The sequence below is a fragment of the Giraffa tippelskirchi genome, chromosome 12 (assembly GCF_054371585.1).
Source record: "Giraffa tippelskirchi isolate mGirTip1 chromosome 12, T2T-mGirTip1v1.2.pri, whole genome shotgun sequence".
NCBI classification, from domain to species: domain Eukaryota; kingdom Metazoa; phylum Chordata; class Mammalia; order Artiodactyla; family Giraffidae; genus Giraffa; species Giraffa tippelskirchi.
The window spans coordinates 87,680,691-87,707,140 of NC_137286.1; the positions used below are offsets into that span (position 1 = coordinate 87,680,691).

The 26,450-nt window shown below is 35.3% G+C and overlaps 2 protein-coding genes, 2 long non-coding RNA genes and 1 other non-coding gene across 24 annotated transcripts in view; 2 read left to right on the top strand and 3 right to left on the bottom strand.

The window, feature by feature from the left end:
* The window catches only part of ZC3H13 (zinc finger CCCH-type containing 13), a 106,864-nt gene extending 84,410 nt beyond the window's left edge, over nucleotides 1–22,454 (bottom strand). For 10 of the 20 annotated variants that reach the window (XM_081547327.1, XM_081547329.1, XM_081547325.1 and 7 more), the window contains exons 1-4: nucleotides 22,119–22,454; nucleotides 16,229–16,351; nucleotides 15,812–15,921; nucleotides 13,057–13,168 (exon numbers count right to left, since the gene is read on the bottom strand). In XM_081547327.1, the coding sequence (XP_081403453.1) occupies nucleotides 13,057–13,168; nucleotides 15,812–15,921; nucleotides 16,229–16,345 (339 nt within the window). In that variant the 5' untranslated portion in view covers nucleotides 16,346–16,351; nucleotides 22,119–22,454. Of the gene's footprint in view, nucleotides 1–13,056; nucleotides 13,169–15,811; nucleotides 15,922–16,228; nucleotides 16,355–22,118 lie in introns of all 20 variants that reach the window. The other 10 variants (XM_081547324.1, XM_081547328.1, XM_081547330.1 and 7 more) reach the window with 1 other exon arrangement.
* LOC145528683 (uncharacterized) lies at nucleotides 3,496–9,501 on the bottom strand. Its single transcript, XR_014070548.1, has 2 exons — nucleotides 4,710–9,501; nucleotides 3,496–3,637 (listed from the first exon to the last, which is right to left on the bottom strand). It is a non-coding gene; the product is annotated as an uncharacterized LOC145528683 (long non-coding RNA).
* Nucleotides 19,743–19,815, top strand: TRNAE-UUC (transfer RNA glutamic acid (anticodon UUC)). The gene has a single exon. It is a non-coding gene; the product is annotated as a tRNA-Glu (tRNA).
* Nucleotides 22,455–22,545: 91 nt separating the features above from the next.
* LOC145528682 (uncharacterized) lies at nucleotides 22,546–26,140 on the top strand. Its single transcript, XR_014070547.1, has 2 exons — nucleotides 22,546–22,877; nucleotides 22,978–26,140. It is a non-coding gene; the product is annotated as an uncharacterized LOC145528682 (long non-coding RNA).
* CPB2 (carboxypeptidase B2) overlaps nucleotides 23,104–26,450 on the bottom strand; it is a 54,905-nt gene continuing 51,558 nt past the window's right edge. The window contains exon 11 of the mRNA XM_081547356.1: nucleotides 23,104–23,453. Within this exon, the coding sequence (XP_081403482.1) occupies nucleotides 23,269–23,453 (185 nt within the window). The 3' untranslated portion in view covers nucleotides 23,104–23,268. The remainder of the gene's footprint in view (nucleotides 23,454–26,450) is intronic.

A 26,450-nucleotide genomic window follows, 5' to 3' on the forward strand; every position in this document is an offset into this window, starting at 1 on the left:
ACAAAAAGATAAAATATTAAAAGCAAAGGGGAAAAAATGACAAATAACATACAAGTGAACTCCCATAAGGTTATCAGCTGATTTCCCAACAGAAATTCTACAAGCCAGAAGGGACTGGCACGAAATATACTTAAAGTGATGAAAGGGAAGAACCTACAACCAATAATACTCTACCTAGCAAGACTCTCATTCAGATTTGATGGAGAAATCAAAAGCTTCCCAGACAAGCAAAAGTTAAGCAAATTCAGCAATACCAAACCAGCTTTACAACCAATACTAAAGAAACTTCTCTAGGCAGGAAACACAAGAGAAGGAAAAGACCTATACAAAATAAACCCAAAACAATTAAGAAAATGGTAATAGGATCATACATATCTGAACTATAAATGGAATAAATTCACCAACCAAAAGACATAGACTGGCTGGGTGGATGAGAACATGTGCACGTATGCACTTCCACTTACCACATCACTCTACTTAACCCCTCAAATTGTATGTATTTATTTCATATTATTAGGTTAATCCTGTTTCCATTATGGCTTGCAATTATAATTATCTTTTATTTTTTGTCTGGTTATTGATTGTGAAAACTGATAAACATCTTTTACTATTAAAAAAAAAAGACAGACTGAAACCAAGATAGATCAAGCAAAGATATGAAAAATACAGGAGATCCAAACAACAGATGTTTCAGATATACTTTAGTACTTGAAAGACAAAAAGCATAAAATATACCTTTATTTTAACAGAGGAAATTCAGAAAAATTGACCATATCTTAGGCCACAAAATAAACCTCATCAAATCCAAAAGAAAATACAAAAAGCAATAACATAGAAGTTATTTTAAAGAAAAAATTAAAAGAATATACACATAAAACAAAAAGCTCTCAAATCTGAAAAAGTTTAAATATGTCATTAAGCAATTATTGGACCATAGATGAAATACAAACCTAAAGATGAGAATTTCTTAAAAATAATGACAATAAAAGCATAATACATGAGATGCATGGAATTCAGCTGAAATAGTTATCAGAAAAATGCTTACAACATTAAGTACTTGTTTATGTGTATATATATACATATATATGCATATGTATGAAAATAAATGTTCAACCAATTCAAAAAAGAAATAAACTAAACCAAAGGAGGAACTAATAAAAGAGAAATAAATGTGTTAGAAAAGAGAAAGAATACATAAATCTAAAAGCTTACTCTGAAAATAAACCACCGACTAACCTAATGAAGAAAACAGGGAGAAAACCACAAGTATTCGAAACCCTATGACAATGTGAAAACAGTTATTAGAACAGAGAAAAAGGAAAAATGTGACTTCACACAACTCTACGCAAACTAGTTTAAAAATCTTTTCAAAATATACGATTTTCTAAAAAAATATTTAACAAAACTGACTTAAAGATCAAAAGTCTATTCATTTCCATTGGAAAAGTAAATTCTTAAAAATAAAGAACTTCTTTACCAGATTCAGGTGGTTTCACATAGGAATTCTACCAAATCTTTCAAGAGCAGAAAATCACAATATCACTTAAGATATTATAGAGCAACTACTATGTATAAAATAGATAACTAATGAGAACCTCCTGTATAGCACAGGCAACTCTACTCAATGCTGTGGTAACCTAAACAGGATGGAAATCCAAAAAAGAGGGGATATATGTACAGGCTTCCTTGGTGGCTCAGCTGGTAAAGAATCCACCTGCAATATGGGAGACCTGGGTTTGATCCCTGGATTGGCAAAATCCCCTGGAGGAGGGAATGAATGGCTACCCACTCCAGTATTCTCACTTGGAGAATCCCATGGGTGGGATCACAAAGAGTCAGAGGTGACTCAGCAACGCTCACTTTCACGGACACAGCTAATTCCCTTTGCTGCACAGCAGGAACTCAAACAACCCTGTAGAGCGACTTGAGTAGAACACACGCTTCTCACACTCACAAAGAATACTCGCCAACATGGGCCACATTCTGGACCATAAAACAAACTTTCAAAAGAATAAAAATCATATAATGTCTAATCTCAAACCACAATGGAATTAAACTTGAAATCAGTAACAGAAAGATGGCTGGATAATCCCAAAATATGTGGAGATTAAACAAAACACTTCTACTTAACACATGGGTCAAAGAAGAAATCTCAAGAGAAAATTCAAAATATTTCAAACTAAATGAAAATACAATTCAATTTCTCTAAATCTGTGGAATGAAGTGAAAGCAGTGTTTAGGGAGATATTTATAGCATTGAATTCATATAGTAGAAATGAAGAAAGTTCTAAAATCAATAATCTAAGTTTCTACCTTAGAAAGTGAGAAAAAGAGCAACTGAAATCTAAAGTAGAAGAAAAATAACAAGTAGAGCAAAAATCAATGAAACTGAAAACAGGAAATCAATGGAAAAAAAAATCAACAAAATCAAAGTCAGTTCTTTGAAAAGATCAAGTTTCTATACAAAGCTAAGAAAAAAAAGAAGAGAAAGATTACCAACATCAGAAACAAAAGAGACATCACTACAGATTCCAAGGATATTTAAAGAATAAAGCAATACTATAAACAATGCTATGCCCACAAATTTGACAACCTAGATGAAATGGACTAACTACTTGAAAGACATAATCTGCCAAAACACACACATCAAGCATAAAACAACCTGAATAGAATTATATCTATTAAAGAAACTGAGTTAATAATAAATAATCTTTCAAAACATAAAGCACCAAGCCATATGGGTTCATGTGTGAATTCCATCAAGCATTTAAGAAAGAAATTATACCAATTCCCTACAATCTCTTCCAGAAGACAGAAGCAGAGGGAATATTTTCTGAATTATTCTAAGGCCAGCATTAGTATCTAAGTATTTGATACCAAAACCAGATGAAGACATAACAACAACAACAACAACAAAACAATTATTTCTCACAGACATCAATGCAAAAACCCTAAACATATTAGCAAAATATAAGCAAATGAAATTCAGCAATATATAAAAACAATTATACACAACCAAGTAAGATTTATACCAGATATGCAAGGGTGGTTCAACATTCAAAAATCAATCAAAGTAATCCATCACATTAACAGACTTAAAAAAAAAAGAAAAGATGACATGATCGTATCAATAAACACAGAAAAAGTATTTGACAAAATGCAACACTCACATTTGTGATTAAAAATTCTTAGCAAACTAAAAAGGGAAATTCTTCAACTTGATAAAGAACATCTATACAGAACCTACAGTTACCATTATATTTAATGGTGAGTTCTCTTCCAGTTGGACTGCTAACAAGAGGATATTAAGGAACAAAAGGCTGTTTCTCTCACCATTCCTTTTCACCATCATAATGGAAGTCCTAGATAATGCAATAAAAGAAAAAAAGTATACAGATTGAGAAGGAAAAAATACGTGTCTTTGTCCACAGATGACACGACTGTCTATGTAGAAAGAATCAACAAATCTGTGTGTTGCTTTGGATAGCACAGATATTTTTTTTTTTTTTTTAGTTCTACCAGTTTATTGCTACCAACCCATTTCCCTCCACCCTCATGCACGCGTGCTCAGTCATGTAACCCCATGGACTGCAACCCACCAGGCTCCTCTGTCCATGGACTTTTCCAGGCAAGAATACTGGAGTGGGTTGCCATTTCCTTCTCCATTGGATAGCACAGATATTTTAAAAATACTAATTCTTCCAATCCATGAGTACAGTATATCTTTTCATTTGTATTGTCTTCAATTCCTTTCCTCAATGTCTTAACAGTTTTCAGTGTATAGATCTTTTACTTCTCTGGTTTAATTTACTTCTATGTATTTTAACCTTTGTGATCCAGCTATAAATAGGTTTTTAATTTCTCTAATAGATCATCATTAGTGTATAGAAATGCTAGAAATGCTACAGATTTCTGTATATTCATATCCTGCAACTTTACTGAATTCATTTATTAGTTCTAACAGCTTTCTGATGGAATCTTTAGGGTTTTCTATATATACTACCATGTCACCTGCAAATAGTCGGGTATATGTGTGTATGTATATATGTTAGTATATTGAGGTGGCAGGATAATCCAATCATTAGTTTTTAGGTTATCTATAGAGAAAAAAGTAGAGAGGTCAAGAAGATAAAAGGTAGACTTTTCTGAATGTAACCCATTCTGTAGATTTAACTGTGAAACCATGAGGTCCTCATTAGAGCAGTAGGAATCAGTCTCATAACTTTGAAACCATGGAAATGTTCTACATATTTAACAAACAAAATTTTAAAAAACCCTAAAACTAAAATCAAAATGTAATGAATCAACTCAACCACATCATATTTGCTGTTTAACCACACAGACTGCTCAAGTGACTTAAAATAGAATAATCTGCACTTTGCTGTACAGCAGAAACACACTGTAAATTAATAAAAATTAATTTTTTAAAAATACAATAATCTGACTATCTATCCCTAACAAATTCCTGGGGCAGGAAGATCCCCTGGAGAAGGGATAGGCTGGCCACACCAGTATTCTTGGGCTTTCCTGGTGGCTCAGATGGTAAAGAATCCTCCTGCAATGCAAAAGACCTGGGTTAGATACCTGGGTTGGGAAGATCCCCTAGAGGAGGGCATGGCAATCCACTCCAGTATTCTTGCCAGAAATATCCTCATGGACAAAGAAGCCTTGGCAGGCTACAGTCCATGGGGTCACAAAGAGTCAGACACTACTGAGTGACTAAGCACAGCATCCCTAACATTAATTTCACAGATGTTTCCCTCATGAGTTATAGTCTAAGAACTACAAAGATATCTTAAACTGTTCTAAGTAATTGTATTATTAGTAATACTATTGTTAATTATTCTGGAACTATTAAAAAGATAATGCAAATAAATGTCAACAGGGACTAAAATTTTCAGCACAAAAGTGATACAACTATAAAATCAAAGAATTAGGTAAAAGCCTTTCAATTCTAAATTTGAATTATTTGAATTCATGCTTGTTTGCATGTTTTTAAAGAGTACTTTTAAAAAGTACTTGTACTTTTGTACTTCCCAGTTGAAATACAGTGAAAAGTCCTAAACAACGACTAAGTTAGTGGTTTCCAAGTAGTGGTCCTGAAATACCATCCCCCAATAAAAGAACCCGGACTATAGGGGAAAACGGCTGACTGAACAGAGGGTATAAAATATACAAAATGAGCTGCGAACATCATAACAGAAACAAAGAAACTATCGAGGACTACTGAAGCTGTGTCAATATAAGGCAGGATATATTAACAACTGGACTTCATCAAAATTAAATCATATCTTAAAAGACACGACCAAGAAAGTGAAAAAACAGGTCACAATACTGGGAAACAGCTCCCTTGGTTGCTCAGCTGGGAAAGAACCCGCCTGCTAATGCAGAAGACAAGAGATGCAAGTTCCATCCCTGAGTCAGGAAGATCCCCTGGAGAAAGATACAGCAACCTGCTCCAGTATTCTTGCCTGGAAAATTCCATGGACAGAGGAGCTTGGTGGTAGACTACAGTTCATGGGGTTGCAAAGAGTCAGACACAATTGAGTGCACACATGCACATACACACACACACACACCAGGAAAATGTATTTGCAATACATATATCTTCCATATGAATGATGTTATTCAGAACATATAAGAACCATAAATCTGTAATAAGACAAACAGCACAACTTATAAGCAAAAGATGTAAACAGACACTTCACCAAAAAAAAAAAGGCAATAAACACATGAAAAGATGCTCAACATCACTAAACACAGAGAAATGCAAATTAAAACTACTAGATACCCAGTAGAACAATGTCATGTGTTGGCCAAAATGTAGAGCAACTGAAACTACCATACACTGTGGGCTGAGATGTAAAATGAAATAACCATTAGGGAAAACTATCTGGTAGAAGTACACAGAACGTAAGACTCAGCAATTCCACTTCTAGGTATTTACCCACAGAAAACATACATCCACACAAAGACCTGCACACAAATGTTAACAGTAGCTTTATTCATAATAGCCAAAAACTAGAAAACAACTCTAAGTATCCATCAACTAGGGAATGGATAAACAAATTCTGCTTGTTTATTATCCATTTGTCCTATTATATCCATATAATAGGACATCAGGCCACAATAAAAGGAATAAACTATTGACACAAACTACAACATGGCTGCATTTCAGAAGTATTATGCTAAAAGAACTAAGATACAAGAATATATAATATCTGACTCCATATAATGAGAGATCAGAGGTTGTCAGGAGCCTGGTTTGGGAGGAAACTGACTCGAAAAGGACATGAAGATAGGTTCTGGAGTTGATGGAAATGCTCTGTATGTTGACTGTGGTGGTTATACAGGTGTGTACATTTGTCAAGACTCAAATGGTACACTTTAAATACATTTTATTTTTTGCAAATTATTCACAGTAAACTTTTTAAGAGCTCAGGATCTAATACAAAGACATCTCACAAGCTGAAGAAGGAACATTTGAGCAAAAAGAAGAGAAAAAAGAATAAAAGAATAGTAGCAGTCTTAGATTAAGTTAGAGACATCAATAAGAACTCATGTTTAGCTCAATACAGATAGACTGTTACTAGTAACATTTATAGATATACGGATATACACCAGTTAGTATACACACATATATTTCTTTACTCTGTCGGCTGAGAGGGCCTAAAAGAAACACCAATCCAGCAGGAACAAGCACACCTAGCACCCAGATTTTTGCTCTCTCCTAGGCATCAGAGAAAAATCCTGTGCTACCAATACAAAAAGGCCCACATGGAAACTGAAGCCTCAGCTGACTGCCAGCATCCACAACCAGACATGTGGGTACACAAACTTTCAAATGATTCCCACCTCCAGCATTCTAGTACTTTACTGAGGTTACAGACATAAAGAAAGAGGTAAGTCATGCCTACTGCATCCTTTCTGATTTCCTGATAGAATCCACGAACAAAATGGTTGTTTTACACCAAGGTTTGCTAACTGGAACTCCTTTTAATGCTATCAAAAAATGTATTTGCAGATCATGCAAGACTAAAAACACACTAATTTTTTATATAAAATGAACGTTCTTATCTACACTTAAAAATCACCATAATCATTCCTGTCCTACACATTACCAAAGTCTTCAGTTCAGTTGCTCAGTATTGTCCAACTCTTTGTGACCCCATGGACTGCAGCCAGGCATCTCTGTCCATCAGCAATTCCCGGAGCTTGCTCAAACTCATGTCCATTGAGTCGGTGATGCCATCCAATCATCTCATCCTCTGTTGTCCCCTTCTCCTCCTGCCTTCAGTCTTTTCCCAGCATCAGGGTCTTTTCAAATGAGTCAGTTCTTCACATCAGGTGGCCAAAGTATTGGAGTTTCAGCATCAGTCCTTCCAGTGAACACCCAGGACTGATCTCCTTTAGGATGGACTGGTTGGATCTCCTTGCAGTCCAAGGGCTCTCAAGAGTCTTCTCCAATACCACAGTTCAAAAGTATCAATTCTTTGGCACTCGGCTTTCTTTATAGTCCAACTCTCACATCCATACATGACTACCGGAAAAACCAGCCTTGACTAGACAGACCTTTGTTGGCAAAGTAACGTCTCTGCTTTTTAATATGCTGTCTAGGTTAGTCATAGCTTTTCTTCCAAGGAGCAAGAGTCTTAATTTCATGGCTGCAGTCACCATCTGCAGTGATTTTGGAGCCTCCCCAAAAATAAAGTCTCTCACTGCTTCATTGTTTCCCCATCTATTTGCCATGAAGTGATGGGACCAGATGCCATGATCTTAAGTTTTTTGAAATGTTGAGTTTTAAGCCAACTTTCTCACTCTCCTCTCTCACTTTCATCAAGAGGCTCCAGGTGGTCCATACTGTATCTCCACTCATCCTTCTCTTCTAAACCTTTGCCTTTGAAATAGATAAACAACACTACTCACTCATTCTACTTAATCCTATAGATTCACTTCTCAAATTTTTAATTTGATGACTCTCTACTCTTACTGTTTTACATTTACTGTGTTTTATTCGTTCCAAAGAATTTTCACATGTATGTAAATTCCAAGGAATTTTCACATATATGCAGTTATAGTTATGTTCTCACTATAACTTGTGACATATTGGTACAGGTATCTTTATTTTAAAGATAAAAAGCAAGGCCAAGAGACTTACTTAAGAATAGTTATAAAACTTTAACTATGCTTTGTGACTTAAAGTCCTCCACTATATGAGTCAGCTTTTTGTAACGGATCTAGTCCTATGTTCTTCCTTAGCCAGTGAAACTTCTTTCTCATCTAAGGAGATGTATCAAGATGCAGAAAAAGAACAAGGAAATTTTTTTAGGTGATGGGGGGACGGGAATGGGGAACAGGAATGAACTGTGTAGGGGACTATGAAGCAAAACTAGTGATTATGTATACATTCTGGGAGGTACAGATCCCAGAGATGGAAAACTTCATGTAAGAAATTAGTTCTCAATGCATACCTTAATCATCAACAAATGCTCAAATATTCAGCTTTCAAAGCTATTTATCTTTGTATTACAATTACATAAAATAACAAACCTCTGTTAGAGAAAACACAATTCAATTACGGCATCTGGAAAGCTGTATAGATTGGGTGAAATTTCCAGCACCATAAGAATACACGTATTATTTCATAAATGTTCTAAAATCGCATAACAGTGTCTGTGCATACACAGAAAACAGTGTCAGAAAATAGTTGTCTATGATGCTATGAGCAGAGTGTACAAAAGAGCCAGAAAGCAATTCTCTCTCCTTTCCATCTTGGATAATGGCATGGAAAGCCTGTATTTGGACTTGACACCTTCCTTCCACTCATTCTTTTGGTCATCAAATCCTACCTGCTCTATCTCATATAAGCCTCTCACCATGTTAAATTCAGTTCCATTATATAAGTTTGGTTTAGATCACCCAGACCAGCCAATATGTTCAAAATACTGCCAATACAACACACAACCAACATAAAGTTATTAACAAGATATTTGACTTTCTTTTCATACTAAGTCTTTGAAATTCGGTACGTTTTTTATACTTACAGCATTATCTCAATTTAGACTAGCTACACTTCAAGTGTTCAACAGCCCCAATGGACAGCGCAGACCTGCGGTCATCAGGAGTTCTCAACACTGGTTACACATTAGAATCACTTTTCATTTATTCCATAAGTGACCTGACTAGCTTCAGGGTATGAAGGTTAATTGGTGAACAAGATAGATGTCAGCCCTCATCTCACATACATACGCCATTCATTCAGTTTCACAGGTTCTCAAACACACCAGTCCCCTAAAATCCTGCACTGTTACTGTGTTGGTTTTCTTCCTCTTCCTAGACTTTCACCTCTCCTCTCCATCTTCAACACCCATTGCAAACATCACTTCTTTCTGAAGTGTACTCTGCTTCCCCAGGCAGTTATTTTTTCCCCTCCATTATGAGCTTTGCTCATCTAACACTACCACAGTCTATAGAATTACAGTCTATGAATTTGTCTCTCCACAAAATCAGGGTGTATCAACCTCATAATTCAGACACATTGGAGTTGAGACCAGTGACAGAGAAGCAGTGGAATCACAGTTTGTGGAAAACCACAAACATGCTATCTTAGTTATGCTATGTTATCTGCTATAGTTGCCCCCACCTAAACTACATCTGATTTGCCCATAGAAATTCATCATGTGAAGATCAAGAGTCACACATGTGAAGATCAAGAGTAGGGAATGTATCACAGAAATGATCAGCACCTGTTTTCATGCCAGATATGTAACTCAATATAATTAATACCTGGCATCCTAACCTATTAACAGTTTTCTCTAAATTTGGATAGTGAGTTCCCTAAAACCTGACTACTTGTGAATCTTGAGACTTTATCCCTTAGGTGTGCATGAAGCTCAGTGTCTTTGAGGGCTTTCTCATCAATGAAAAGCGAGAATCAGGCTTTGAATTTCTTAACAAAATAGCAACTTTGCTGTCTACTAAAATGATATGAACATATAAACTTTTATGATCAACAACTACTTACATTTAGATACATTTAGGTATCTGTTAAAAACCTAAATCTCCAATGTCAATGTTCATCTTCTATTAACAGCCTCAAACTATATTAGAGAGAAAAAGCTCAAGAGCTCTCCTTATACAAGAACATAGCGTTTATTAAGCTGTTGTCATAGTCAGTCATGTTACTTGACTTACATATATTTTCTTCACAGAAACACAATAATATGGATAGCACCTCCATTTTACAGATAAGAAAAATGACAGTAGCATTAAATAATAATTCTTAAAGTAATGTGTTCAGAATATGAATTCTAGATGTCTGCCCTTTACATTAAGTACAATCCACCTAATGGTATGCTAGAGCCAGCTCACACAGATTCATAAGAGCCAACTGTTATATTTTTAGGAAATGCACAAGCTGTAATTAAAAATTAAATCATATAAACTAACAAGTAATATTAAAAACAAAGGCAATAATTATTCAAAACTCACTTCCTAAATATTTTAGTATATTTTCTCTTGCGGTTTATTGTGTGTGTGTGTGTCTGTGTGTGTGTGTGTGTGTGTGTCTGTGTGTGTGTGTCTGTGTGTGTGTGTCTGTGTGTGTCTGTGTGTGTGTGTCTGTGTATTCCCACAGTTTCCAACTCTGTACTCAGTGATACCATTTTAGTAGCTTGAAACTAACCATGATGGGAGTATGTGCACCAAAGAAACTGGTAAATCCTACAATTTTTTTTTTCTGAGTGGTTAAACATTTATCAGCAAACCACGGAGTCCACTCATTATCCTGATACATTTCATTATTCTTTATATATTTTGGACCCAAGTCCCTTACATATGTAATACACATGCTTGCTCAGCTCCTACCCAGAAATTCTGATTCAGTAGATTAAAGGTAGAGCATCTGCATGTGTGTTTTGAAAAAGACCATCTCTTCTACAAAAGAATTTTGATACATATCACCAGCCGAGAACTACCATGTGAGATTTCTAAAAGGGCTTTACATATCACATCCAATATTAGAAAACTACATACTTAAGACTGTATTCAAGTCCCCAAAGATAAGTCTTTACAAGCTACAATATAAAATTGTGACACAGCTTTTTTTTCAGGATCAAAATAGCCATAAGAAAGCTTCTATATATCTAAAACTATCAAAGAGATTGCTGCTTAAACAATTTAGTAACTTTCATAAAAAGGCTATAATGAGACAACTAGATACCCATATGCAAAAGAATGAGGTTGAGCCCTTCCCTCACACCATAAAAAAAGGGTTGGCCAAAAAGTAAGCTTGTGTTTTTCATAACACCTCTGGAAAAACCTGAACGAACTTTTTGGTCAACCCAATAAAAATTAACTGAAAATGGATCAAAGATTTAAATGCAAGAATTAAAGAAAACAAGCATAAATCTTTCTGATCTTGAATCAGACAACACTTTCTTAAAAATGACACCAAAAACAGAAGTAACAACAAAAATACAAATTGGATTTCATCAAATTAAAAACATTTGTGTTTTAAAGGACACCATCAAGAACATGAAAACACAACTCATAGAAGAATATTTTTGCAAACTGTATATATAAGGGACTTGGATCCAAAATATATAAGGAATTCTTACAAATCAACAATAAAAAGATAACCCAATCTAAAAAAGGACACAGGATCTGATTTCTCCAAAGAAGATAAACAAATGGCCAATAAGCACAGAAGAAGATATTCAACATCACTAGCAATCAGAGAAATGTAAGTCAAAACCACAATGACATTACCAATAAAACAGCTATATCAAAAAGTTAGATAACAAATGTTGGCAAGGATGTGGAGTATTAGAAATCTCACACACTGCTCTAAGGATTTAAAATGGTGCAGCTGCTTTGGAAAACATCCCAGCAATTCCTTGAAAGGTTAAATATAGTTACCATTTGACTCAGCAATCTCACTCCCAGACAAAAACTCAAGAGAAATGAAAACACATGGCCACGCAAAAACCTGTACACCAATGTTCGTAACAGCATTATTCATAAGAGCCAAAATGCAGAAACAACCCAAATATTCACCAACCAATGAATGGATAGACAGAACGTGATATATCAATACAATGGAATGTTGTTTGGCAAAAACAAAGAATGCAATACTGCTACATCCATAAGCTTTCATGAATCTTGAAAACACTCTGCTAAGTCAAAGAAGCCAGTCACACAAAAAAACCCCACATGCTGTATGACTCTATTTATATGAAATAACCAAAACAGGGAAGTCTATGTGACAGTCTACTGGAACAGTGGTTGCCTAAGGCTGGTGGTCAATTGAGGGGCGAAGGAAACGACCACTAAAGGGTATGGGGTTTTCTTTCTGGGATGATGAAATTGTTCTAAAACTGACTGTGGTGATGGATGTAGGCCTCTTGTGAATTTATGAAAAACCACCCAAGTGTACACTTTAAATGGGTGAACTGTATCTCTATAAATTTGTTGCAAATGCACACACAAGAGCATGATAAATTTCTTTTAAAAATATTTACTTCTGGGAAATTTCCATTCCTGACAAACATCTATGTTTTCTTTTAATCAATAAACTACATCATAAACTGTGCTCTCTTTTCATTTCACTGGCAGGAAATTCAGACTAAATTCTGTGATTATAGTTCAGTTTCTGCCACCACCATGTCTTGCCTTCATTGTTTTAATTTAAAAGTGTTCTACTGCAAGCCTTTTCAGTCTTTCTTGGAAGTAGGCAGGAATTGATGGCTGGCTAAATTCTGAAAACTTAAGAATACATTTAGATATTCATGATGTTCACCAAGATACAGAAATCCTATGAAGTGCAGCTGGTGCTCTGCCAACCAGTTCCTATCATCTTAACCAAGAACTAAAATGGTGAAATTATGAATTTTCCCAGAGGACTTTTTTCCTCTAAACTACATTAACCATATAGAACATTATAATGTAATATTATACACTTACCATATATTTAGCACATAAAATAATATTTAAAATAGAACATATATAATAAATCACTACTAAAATTTAACTTTGTTTCGGAAAGTTCATTCCTACCCTAACAGGTGAGGATGACTCCTCTGTATTTCGTTTCTGGGACTCAGAGTCCACATCTTGGCGCTTGTTCTTCATTCTTTCTCTAAGATCCCCTGTAGGTCTTTCTGGTGACCTTCAAACCAAAAAACAAAAACAAAACAAAAAAACAAAACAACAAAAATCTATATTTATATAACATTTCATAAGAATATATTTACAGAAATAACCCTACAAAACTCTAATTTTTCTACTATCCATGACTCCTAAAGTTCAGAAAAGTAAATTTCAGCTTAAACATTAATATATAAAAAATATGAGCATCAATTACAAGTTTTCTCCCAATACCAATCAAAATGCATACATTAAAATTCCATGGGGTGGCAGGTGCTGGTGATATTAATAAGAAACTATACATGAGCTGAGAGAAAGGAATTTGTCATTAACAGTTTGTTTTCCTACTAAAAATATACTAGTTATATTTGAAAGCAAAAAGTAGGAAGGTAAAGTTTTAAACCACAACACTGCAAAATTAATCTAGAAACAACAATATTATTTACATATGTATGTGGCTGGATGCAATATCAACAACTATGAAAATATTTTATACATCTCAAGAATCAAAGCAAATATAGGAATTTTTAATGTTATCCTTAATTGTTCTTAAATTTGAAATTATTTCAGAATAAAAAGCAGTTGAAAAATTCAAAGTAAGATTTGAATTTTATACTTTTTATACTTACACAAAGTAAGATTTTATATTTGCTATGGACTGGTTTTAATTAGGAAAAATACACATATTTATATTCAATAGTGGTAAAGCTTCATAATTTATACAAGCCATTTGATAAACGGCTGTTCAATTATTTTCACACCATCACAAAGGAGAAAAACAAAGTCGAGTCAGAAAAGACACTGCCTTAAAAAATATTCCTAGAGCACCATTAAAAGAGGGCAAGAATTATTAAGAAATACTATGGCTCTCTTCAGCCACCAAAGAATACTGTGTATAATACTTTTAAAAGATAAAAACAAATTACATAAATATTCACATCTATTTCAAGTAATAGTTGATCAACTCCTTTATCAATCACTAATACAAATCACATGGTTAGTGAAAAAATAATTTCTTTTTAAGGGATCTCATAACATTTACATTTACATGCACATTTCATAGATCTATATTAAATGTTTTAACAGTTAAAGCTGAACTGGTAAATGGAATTTCTTATTAAGAACCAGAACTTAAATGCTTTAAATTATAATTATGATGCACATGTCAATTTTATGTGCCCTAGTTTCCTTTATATAATAAGACTGTTTATGATAACTTGTTTCTATCCTAAATAGTACCTTACAGAATTCTCCACATATAGTAAATGCTCAGTGACTTAAATGATTTGTAACTAAACAAGTATTTCTGAAACACAATGCTTTTCTTTTCATCTTTGAATCACATTATGAACTATATTTTTCTTCCTTTCTTACAAAAAAAAAGGGAAAATACACAAATACAAAGAAAGTTATCAGGAAAAATGCACAAAATAGCAAAATTATAACAAAAATCCTTTATTCTAAATCTAGTAATGACACTACTTTTTTCCATTTTAGACAAATTTCCGTGCCCATTTTCCTTACAACCACTTGCATAAAAATTCTGAGTAAGTTGATAATAAAAGGCAAAGATGAAATAAAGCACGTGTTAAAAATACAGTAATATAAGCAAGACGTTAAAATTACTGAAACAGTTTCCCCAGATATGTATTTACAGGTATTAAACTTATAAAGATTAATTTTCCCCCATTGACAGAAAGGACAGATGACAATCTAAATACAAATAAAACAGAGTATTCAGCATCACAAGTAAAGTAAAATGTACAACATTTAAGTGAAAAGAAAATCAGCTAATGTTAAGGGTTTGAATTTTAAATTGTAATAAACTTCAAAATCAGTACACATACACAAAAATTCACCCAATTAAAACACACAACTCCAAAGGTTAATGTGCAGTTTTTATACTGATGGTGAAGCCACAGCAATCAGCACATCCAATTTTAAGACTAGGTAAATTAGTTGTTTACCAATCAAGTTTAAACTCTTTTGTGACAATCTTTATGTATATGACATCTTTAAACACCATAACAAAATCAGCATGAGGGAGCCAAAAGAAAAGTAAAAGATTTTTATTAGGAAGGTCTAATTTAGCCATGCCTTTATTAAAGGCAAAATGACATTCTAAATAGTAGTATACTTATCCACATATAAATACATAACTTTCATCTACCTCAGTATATTGTGATAAGAGATTCGGCAAATGTATTTTAACCTATGAAGCTTGAATTAGATTATTTTTTGCAATGAAGTTTTGAATTTTGAACATCTTACAAAGCTAAAATTTATATTCTATTTAAATTTTACTATTTCAAGAGTTGAAAGTAGTCTCTCCTAAAACAAATCCATGAAATTCTGCCATCTTAAACAGCATTTTAACATATATCACTGGAGAGCAGGGCATGAAAGTAAGCCATACATATATCACAAAAACAAATTTTTGAACAAATAAATTTTAAAGCAAACATTTTTATTAATCTTGAAATTAACAACTAAAATAATCTTGTCAATCTTGACTACTGATAAGACTACCACCAAAATAGAAAACCTGACCAAATATATGGCAGTATTTCAAATTTTATACTAAATAAATTACAAAAGCCAAAAAAAAAAAATTACAACAGCCATCTTCTAATAGCATAGGAACAATTCAAAGTTCTCAATTTACCTTCTATAATTGCTGCTATAACCTTTACCACGGGGTGAAGGGCCATGTACGAATCTACATGTGTTTCCATAGAGGCAGTTGCCAGTCTTCAGCCAGTTACGGCACTGTGTCTAAGAGACAGATATTACTATGTGAATTTCATATTTAGCCATATTTATTACTGGAAAAAAATGCTAGTGGGACAAAATTAAAATAAACACTATCAAAAACCCAGCTAACCTGAGATACATTACTCCCCAAATAATGAAAACATCAGGAAAAAGAGGCCCATAAACCTTAATGCCCATCTCACTCCTTTGCTATGAAACACATTTAACCAATATTCCTACAACATCCTATTCACTTCTGTGATATAAATAAGGATCTGAAGAACAGTAACTCAAGAGAACCCCTGTGACTATACTAGAGACAACTCACCTCTGCTGTACTGCCAGTGCTGGGTCCAAGCCTTTCAAATACACTGGGTCTTCGGGATGTGCTATCAGATATGGTCTTGGTATTTTCCACCGTGACCTTCCTCCTAATTTTTGACATTTTGTACTACTTTAACCAAAAAAGAGAGAGGCAAACTGTAAAATTGTTCAGTTTTAAATATCTGAGCCAGTAACTTACACGTAAATAAGATGATAGATAACACTATAAAATTACAAGGGATTTTTCTCAGAAGGAAAAAAGACATAGCAGAGGTCACAAACAAACAGGAACAGAAGAAACTATCTTCTATGACACACCTTGTTAGTGAATTTATCAGGACTTTGATTCTTTTGGACTAGAATTTTACCTCTTCTATAGAATGAGTAAGATTCTACTCACACAGTTTCCATAGTACATTCAATTTCAGAAAACACTATAAAAAAGTTTCTAAGTTCCTTGTAAAAGCTGTTTCAAAATTTAGTGATTATCTTTTAAAGAAAAAGTGTGCTATCATTCTCCATCAGCTGGTCTACTGGAAAAGAAAGCTATGCCAAAAATCTCTTCAGGTAAGAATTTTAGAGTAGAAATTGTGTTTTATACAGCTTAAGTGATAACATCAGGTACATTCCAAAAATCAGCCTGGGAGAAAATTTTAATTATTTTCTTTGTTTTACACAAGCCAAAGATGAACAGTATAATCAGGAATATTTCTTTGCAGTATTACAAAAAACAGAAAAAAACCCTCAATATTGATAAAATGACTTTCTTTCAAAATAGGACAGAATGAATGAACAAGTAGAAACAGTGAAGATGTTTTGATAATCTATACTGCACTGACATAAAAGCCAAAGGTGCTAAAAGAAATAAACAGGCTATTTTACCATTATTAGTAACAAGGAAAGAAATTATGAAAATATTTTACAAAAACAAATAAAACATTAGAAACTAAAATATACAATCAGGTGATTCAACTGGAAATGAAAATATCAGATAAAAGCACTATGATAAATACTAGAAAACAATCTTAAATTCTAGACCTAGAATAATCTAGATTGTACACTACTGTGGGAAGTGGGCAAGAAATGCCTAAGAAAGGAACCAACCATATCACACTTTATACACTAAACATTAGTTGAAATTTTGTTAGTAGGCAAACGCTACTAGAATGAATGATGTCAGCTAAAGTAGTAAAAACTCCATTTGGTAAAGAACTGGTCTCTATAAAGTTCACACTGTCACTGTGATATCAAAGTAAGGTCCCATGACTTGCAAGGAAATTAGATGATGGTAGTACAGAATCAAAACTTATAAAAAAAAATTATAAACAATGTTTGGTCCAGTTAGATACTCCTTGTCAAGTCACACTTTAAAGAGGTCCAAAGAATAAGGACAACAGTTGACAAACTAACAGATAATGAATCAAAAGAAAAATATATGATATGATACAATCAATATGTTAGTTTTAAAATGGAAATATGTATGATTATTTTCTAATATACAATGTAACATTAGTTAGGATTAGAATCAATTTTTAGTGATTCAAAAAAGTTAGAAAGTAACTTTAAATTACAAATTTTAAAAAATTATGTAGAGCGTCCATCCGCATAAGTGAACAAGAATTGGTTCAACGTAAAATCACTTATGGATCAACTGTTCTTCACCTGCCACGCAACAGTGAGTATTATAATCTTTGATTTAACTTTTCCTGAGCTCATTCTCAGTCCTAATGTGAATTTATAAAGGAAAAGGGGTAAATTCCATACATACATTTGACTTACTGAATATAAAGAACTAAAAGCCAAGATAAGTGATAAGGGGAGTTGAAAAAGATCTAGAAAATGTAGAGCTTTGATTAACTGAGAAAAACAACTTTTTTATAATTTATAACTGAGATTCAATAAGAAATAAATATGTAACAAGATAAAACAAATTTTTAAAATTTCACCATGTTACTATAAAAATACATAGGCATACACTGAAATTCACACTCACTAATTCAAAAACATTAATAACTTAAAAATGAATGTGTTCTAAAAGCTGATTAGCTATTTTTAGTTACCTGCAACTTGGGAACAGGCACACTATCCCCCACACTGCATCAAGATGACTAACCCTAACCTTACATTTTTCCTTCCAGTATCAAAAGAAATGATCATCTCTGCCCCCCAAACCTCTATCCCCAACTGGACCCTACTTCCAACACACCTTCCCTTCTCAAAAAAAAAAAAAATCAACAGTAGTGTTTTCCACAATTGGGGCAACAAGCTATTTCTTAGTATACATGAACACTGGTCATCTATTATCTCTTTTCTTGTCTTTCTGAGGGCTCCAGATATTAACTGCCTCTCTTCCCTGCCTATAACCTGTTGCCTGGATCAGGACCCTCTCCTCCTGTGACCTCCTGCTGGGAAGTATGGTCTCACAGCTTCTCTCCCATGCTAGATACATCCTTAACACAAGCTTTGAAGACTTCAAGGGGTTTGGGCTGCAATAGACAGTGTAGTGAGGACTAATGATCCAACCTTACCCCTCCCTTTGTATTCTTGACTCTAAAAAAAGTTTCCTTCCACAGAGGCTAAGTAGCTTTCACAGGTGACATCGAGTACTACAAGATTCACCTACAGGGTGATTATCCCAGGAATTTTACTTCTGCTACTGCTGAGTCTTCCAATTTAGGGAAGACGAGCAATGAAGTAAAGACATAGTCACTTCTCTCAGAGAGTCAACAGTACCAAAACATGGCCTAAAATAACACTGAGTTTCAGGAACAGGTCTAGGTTACAGGAAGGTCCTAGACAAAAAAAACAAAACAAAACCCTGCGGGAAAAAGTAGAAACTGAAGTTTTCTAATTGACACAGAAATTTTTCTGATCATCTATCTAGGAACTTCTATAAGTAGTCAACAAATTATCTAAATATTACTATGAAGCATTTATGATTTTTGTACAGATAAAATGCCTTAAGCTTGCATTAAAAATATTAAAATATTTTTAAAATCCTATTTGTCTAAATATACACACACAATCTACAGTACAACAGAAAAGCATTTGCTCATATATATTAATTAAAAATTAGGTTGCATATAAAGTGAGAATTAGGATTTTCAATCTAAAGATGTGGCACAAAGAGAAAGACAAACCACAAAAGAATAAAATGTAGATTTGACTGAGAAGGGGGAAACTCTTTCAATTAATATCTGAACAGACTTCAATAAGTAAATGCTTCAACGTATATGGGAAAAATTAGAAATAAGATTAAAATGTAAATATTATAAGTCTTCCCTATCTCAGAGACTTTGAAGGCTTCCCCTCAGTTTTCAATTTATTCTTTAGTTTTAAGCTGGCATCACACTCCCACTCACATTATCATGCCTTTCCCAAACACCAGCACTATCAAAGCCACAGTGCCACTGGTGAAAGTCTATTGAGTAATTCTCCTATTTTTCCTCTCCATTTGCAGAGAAATAAATATCAGAAGCTTTAATAGTTTTTCAATGGAAAAAGAAAATAAGGAGAATTCCCTGGTGGTGCAGTGGTTAGGACCCAGCATTTTCACTGCTAAGGACCCAGGTTCAATTCCTGGCTAGGGAACTACGATCAAGCAAGCCACCAGGTGTGGCCAAAGAACAAAAAAAACCCCGAAAAACAGGGCCACAAAGTTTGAATCTATTAAGACACAACAAAAAGTCTTAATACATGGGAAATGTCTTCCTTCCCCCAGAAACTTACAACTATCACAATATATTCATAGTTTCATATTACAAAAATATTTGAGAAAAGAAAAACACAAATGGGCCTCTTTTTAAACAATTATTTCTGAAGCCTGATAATGAAAACCTTCCAATAAAACATTGGTTCTAGTATTCTCACTTCAATCCACAATTACATCTTTGAGATCTCATCCTCCACTAGCATAAATGAAAGCATGAAACACTTCAATCTGGATAAGAAGCACCATATTAGGAAACTGTCAAATAATTAAGCAATTAAAGCTATAGAATTCCTGGCACCAATTGGTAGTGCCACTATTCACTGGCACTCTAAAATTAAAAGTGTTAAAGATCTCTTCATATTTATGTTTTAGTTTTGAAAGGAAACGGTTTATTTGATGCATACTGTGAGTTTTTTCTTCACAATTTTAGAATACAAGAATTTTCTTAAACAATCTTGCAGATTGCTTATATGTGGATAGACTAAAACAACTTAACAAAAGCGAATTCTGAACAGAACTGTCAGAACTAAACTGACTATGCAAGCACAAGGAAGGCGATACACTAGCGCTGTGTGGAAGACACATTTTGTCAAAAAGACTATGTACGGAGAATATCCCATGCTGGCAACTATTATAAAGTGAAACACAACAAACAAAACTACCAAAACAAAGAATAAAAGACACTTTGTAAACCAACCAGTTAACATTTCAACTGCTACCAAGTATCTGCTGAAATAGCTCCAACTCAGCTCTACAGGAAAAGGAGAGCAAGAGGTGGGGGAAGTAGGAAAGACTAACACTGAACACCAGTTCTGTATATAAATATGCTGAACAACTGCTTTCTATAAGTAAATGTCAGTGCATATTACAATACAAATTAACACCAATGACTGTTAAATTTTCAATAACTTGTACAGAAATTAAAACAGCATCCACCTGTGGGATTTCAGTTTTTATTTACAAATATGCTAATCACATAAACGTGTATATCTTAGAATCTGCAGTCAATGTTCATTTCAAAACATCAATAGTTAGGAGGCGAGAAAGAGGCGTGCATTTGACAAAACTAGATCCTCCCAGATCCCCAAAGTCTTAGTGTCACAATATTTTTCACAAAATTTTCACAACTATTTTTGCAGACACAAATCGCTACATACCTGCATCTACATTCTTAGTCTCCTGTTGAAATTGTCATCTAAATACTTCATTAAATTCTCAATCATTCGAAAATCAAGAGATACGTCCACAAAACTGTCCAAAATATTGACGCGTAGGTTCTAAAGTCAGTAAATTCAAACCGTGCAGAAGGAGACCCCGATAACCGGCACCACACACGAATGAATTGTCCTGTATAAGTATCTGGGTTTACTGCAACAGTATGTCTGGCAAACCTTTGAAAACTTGAGGTGTGAAGATCCTTCCAAACTTTTAAAATTATTTCTTCAAAAACAAATCAAAAACCTAAAGAGGCTGCGCACGCCCACAATTTTCAAAGCAGTTCAAGTGATCTGAAAATCTCAGAATATAACCGAATGGCTTGACCCTAGGCTCCACAAACAATATCCTAGCGACAGCATCGGTATTATCAACTCAAAGTTCCAGCCACATAAACTGTTTGCACCTGTTTAGAAAAAGCTGATGCCAAAACATCTGAGCCTCGCCTTCCATCCCGCCTTCCCTAGTTTCTGACAGATAGCTGCCAAAAGTTAACTACCGAGGGGCTGTGAAGACAAAGTAGCACTCCTTAACTCCGAGAACGTTGAGTCGTTCTCACTGCCGGGAAATAAGCAAGCCCAAATATAACCACAAGTAAAGATACCTTTCCCTAAGAGGTCTGGGGAATGCGTGACCATGTTCCGGCACCCTTCCATCTCACACAAATGCGAATACCACGCAAGAGTTCCCAGGCTCAGATTAAATGGTAGTGATCTAGCAAAGTTTTCCATCTGAATTCACTTGCCGCCTCAGGCAAACCCGCCTGAGAACACCTCAGGACGACAGCGAAAAACCCGGCACGAGCACAGGGGTCTTCTGCAGTTAAGGGTGGGACGCTCAAGGAAGGCTTAAAAGCCCGGCGTGACCCAAGCAGGATAGAGGACCGGTTGGGCCTCCCCATCCCGGGCCTGTCCAACCAAATCCTTCCCCCCCGGTACCCACACCAATTCACAGGATTCAAGCTTACCTCCTCCCCGAGCTTCTTTCGCAAGCGCAGTTCGGAGGTGGCACGGCCGCCTCAGCTCCGAGGAGCTGGGGAGGCGACTCTCTGTCCCCGCGCCCGGCCCCGGGAAGACGACAGCGAGAGGGAGGTGCGCGCGCGGCCCCCGGGATCAGGCCCTCGGCTAGCGAGGGACTCCGGGGTGGCTGGGAAGCAGAGCCCGCTCGCTGCTTCGCCAGGGTCGAGTCAGCCTGGGACGTAGGAACAAGAAAAAAAAAAAAAGACTGGAGAGTAAGAAAAGACAAGGAAAACACTGTCAGGCCTCAAAACGCCGCCGGAAGTCGAGAGTTCACCCTGTTCCTCAGAAGACCCAGGCAACTTCCGGCCGCCAGATTAGTCGTCAGAACGCAGGCCCCGCCCCCTTGTGGACACGCCTCCGGGGCGTGACGTCGCCGCAGAGGCGTGCGGTGAAATCAAAAAATCTGTGCTTTGCCTGCAATCCCTCGAGAAGAAACCGGGGATCCGGGAGAGCAGAAACTCCCGATTTTAAAGTGAATTTAAGAGGAAGAGATTTCTCCTTTTATTACATAATTTCTTACAATAAACAGCTATTGTAAATGTGCAGAATGGCACATTTGTTGTCGAAATAACTGCAGCCATTCATTTCCCTCAAAGTGTTTTTATAGAGCTGCTGAACTGGAGAGACGCGCGGTATTTGTCTTGTTTTTCATGCACCTCTGCCTTCTCAGACAGCAACAGCTGTCGCCTATTACTGTGGAGCAAAAGGCAAGCACGACTGCGTGTTTAAAGGAGCCAGCAGAAATTTACTGTAAATTTGGAGCAGAAATCTTGACTGTACTTCTAACAACCTTCTTTCCTTGTTTAGGATACAATGCTCTGCATGAAGTTAGTTATTGAAATTGCTTGACATGGCTAGTCAGATGTCACGGATCCAGAAAAACTCAGTACCTAGCCTCTCACAAATTAAAGGAGAAAGAAATGTAAACCCTGGTTGGCGTTAATTTTAAGGTACCGTTTATTTTGTTCTTTGACAAAACCAAGAAATGAGAAAACCTTTGATCAAAACTACTGATAAAACTCAAAAAGAAACGGGTATAATGGTTTGGCTGGAATCGGTAAATTAAAATATGGGAACAGAGTGAAAAAATCAAGGGCATTAAACATTCCTGACGACATGTGAAGCTATTTTAGCGACAGCAACCAGAGCTTCTGAACACGTGGGTCTGATGTAACTCTCTGGCAGCAAGAATCCATATCTGCCTTTATCTCGAAGTTCAATTGTAAACGAGTATTTGATGCCCAAGTCATAGATCCAGTCGTCTGAACCTCCAGGAGCTAGATCTACAAAAAGAAAAAAGAAATTACTTTCTGAAATACAGATGTTTCGAGTTAACTAATAAGGTGGAATTTTTTTTTTCTAAAAATGAAAATAGCTTTGCTTTTTTCTGATTATTATATAAGTTTCTGGAAGAAAATAGAGATTGAAGGAAAGCAGTTTAAGGAAGAAAAGAAAAATTACTCATGTAACCTTACCAAGAAGTGATGATCACCGTTTATATTCTAGTGCTATCTTTTTCAGTGCACACTTGAACATAATTTTTTTCCTACATAAATAAGATCTTTCTGTGCAAGCGGTTCAGTAACATTTCTAAACATAATCTATCCTGAGCAGCTATATGTATTAATGAGTTCAAATCTACCTTATCATTTTTAATGATCTCATAGCATTGCTCTGTAAAGCTGGTATGATTAATTTTAATAATTATTTATCTAGAGAGCTTTAGTTTTTTTTTCTAATTAATAGAAACAACTTTACAATGAACATCCTTGTTTATCCATAATTGCTTCATTGTTTCTTTACAATGTTCTTTCCTAGAAGCAGATTTTCTAGTCTAAGGGTATGAACTTTTCACTGATGTGCTATGTGTTGCCAAATAGCCTTCAAAAGAATTGAGCGATCTATACCTCCATTAGCCGGGTATGAATGTGTCCACTTCCCCTTCCCACACCATCTGTGGAAATCATACATTTCTGGCAATTTTATGGGTGAAAAATAATATCAAATTGTCTTGCTTTATGTTTGATTATCAGTGATTTGGACATTTTAATGTATTTATTGTCCATCTTTATATTTTTTATCCATTTTCTTTGTTCATTTTTCTTGATTCATTTTATAGATTATTTACAAAACAACATTTATGTTCTTAGCCTTCTGTAATATGTGGAGAACTTTTTGTCTTATTTGGTAATTTAGCTTTCAGTTTGGTTTATGACCAGGTTTTTATACTAAAATATTTTATGTATCTGGAATTTATTTTGGAGAAAGACATGTTAGTAATCCAAATACAGTTTTTTTTTTCCTAAGCAACTTACCTGTTTTTCCAACCCTATTAATTGAACATTCTTAACTGTTTGAAATGCCTTCTTTATGAGATACTAGATGTTGTATATCTGTCTTTCTGTCCTCACTATTGATCTGTCTCTTCCAGGCTGAGTTCTTTTACAATGAACATTCTTATTTATACACAATTGCTTCTTTGTTTTTTTATAATTACTACAATTAAAACAACGCTGTAACTACAGCAGGTTTGTGATTTATTTAAATACTTGATTGGAGCAGATTCTCTTTTATTAGTCTTATTTGTCAGAATTTTACAAACTCTTTTACCAAGTGTACATTCAGGGACTTCCCTGGTAGTCCAGTGTTTAAGACTCCACTCTTCCACTGCTGATCAAATTGCTAACATCTGGTGGATCATCGAAAAAGGGAGAGTTCCAGGAAAACATCCATTTCTGCTTTATTGACTATGACAAAGCCTTTGACTGTGTGAATCACAATAATCTGTGGAAAATTCTGAAAGAGATGGGAATACCAGACCACCTGACCTGCCTCGTGAGAAACCTGTATGCAGGTCAGGAAGCAACGGTTAGAACTGGACATGGAACAACAGACTGGTTCCAAATAGGAAAAGAAGTACGTCAAGGCTGTATATTGTCACCCTACTTATTTAACTTATATGCAGAGTACATCACGAGAAATGCTGGGCTGGAAGAAGCACAAGCTGGACTCAAGATTGCCGGGAGAAATATCAATAACCTCAGATATGCAGATGAGACCACCCTTATGGCAGAAAGTGAAGAAGAACTAAAGAGCCTCTTGATGAAAGTGAAAGAGGAGAGTGAAAAAGTTGGCTTAAAGCTCAATATGCAGAAAACTAAGATCATGGCATCTGGTCCCATCACTTCATAACAAATAGATGGGGAACAGTGGCTGACTTTCTTTTTCTGGGCTCCAAAATCACTGCAGATGGCGATTGCAGCCATGAAATTAAAAGACGCTTACTCCTTGGAAGGAAAGTTATGACCAACCTAGACAGCATATTAAAAAGCAGAGACATTACTTCGTCAACAAAGGTCCATCTAGTCAAGGCTATGGATTTTCCAGTAGTCATGTATGGATGTGAGAGTTGGACTATAAAGAAAGCTGAGCACCAAAGAATTGATGCTTTTGAACTGTGGTGTTGGAGAAGACTCTTGAGAGCCCTTGGACTGCAAGGAGATCCAACCAGTCCATCCTAAAGGAGATCAGTCCTGGGTGTTCATTGGAAGGACTGATGTTGAAGCTGAAACTCCAATACTTTGGCCACCTGATGCGAAGAGCTGACTCATTTGAAAAGACCCTGATGCTGGGAAAGATTGAGGGCAGGAGGAGAAGGGGATGACAGAGGATGAGATGGTTGGATGGCATCACCAACTCAATGGACATGGGTTTGGGTGGACTCTGGGAGTTGGTGATGGACAGGGAGGCCTGGAGTGCTGCGGTTTATGGGATCGCAAAGAGTCGGACACGACTGAGCGACTGAACTGAACTTCCACTGCTGGGGGCACAGAGTTGATCCCTGGTCAGGGAACTAAGATCCCTCGTGCCATGAGGCACAGCCAAAAAATTAAAAACAAATAAATAAATGAAGTTCAAAGTTATTTAAGTGTTCATTGAGGCTGCATTAAATACACAAACTAATTTAGGATGATTGGCACTTTTTTTTATATTGCTTTCCCACTCAAAAAACAGTAGGTTTCTCTTTTTATTTGTCTTCATTTATGTACACCAGTAAAGTTTTCTAAGTTTTTCATCGAGATTATTGGATTTGTGTATGTGCACACATATACATTTAACAGTGAATCTATATACATATGTATCTATATATATATATGTACATGTCTGCATGTGTATACATGTATTTTGGAAGGGGCAGTAGGAACTTATTTCCATTTATTTTCTTCCTGATTATTTTTGGTATGTAAGTTATAGATTTATATATGTTTAGTTCATAGTCA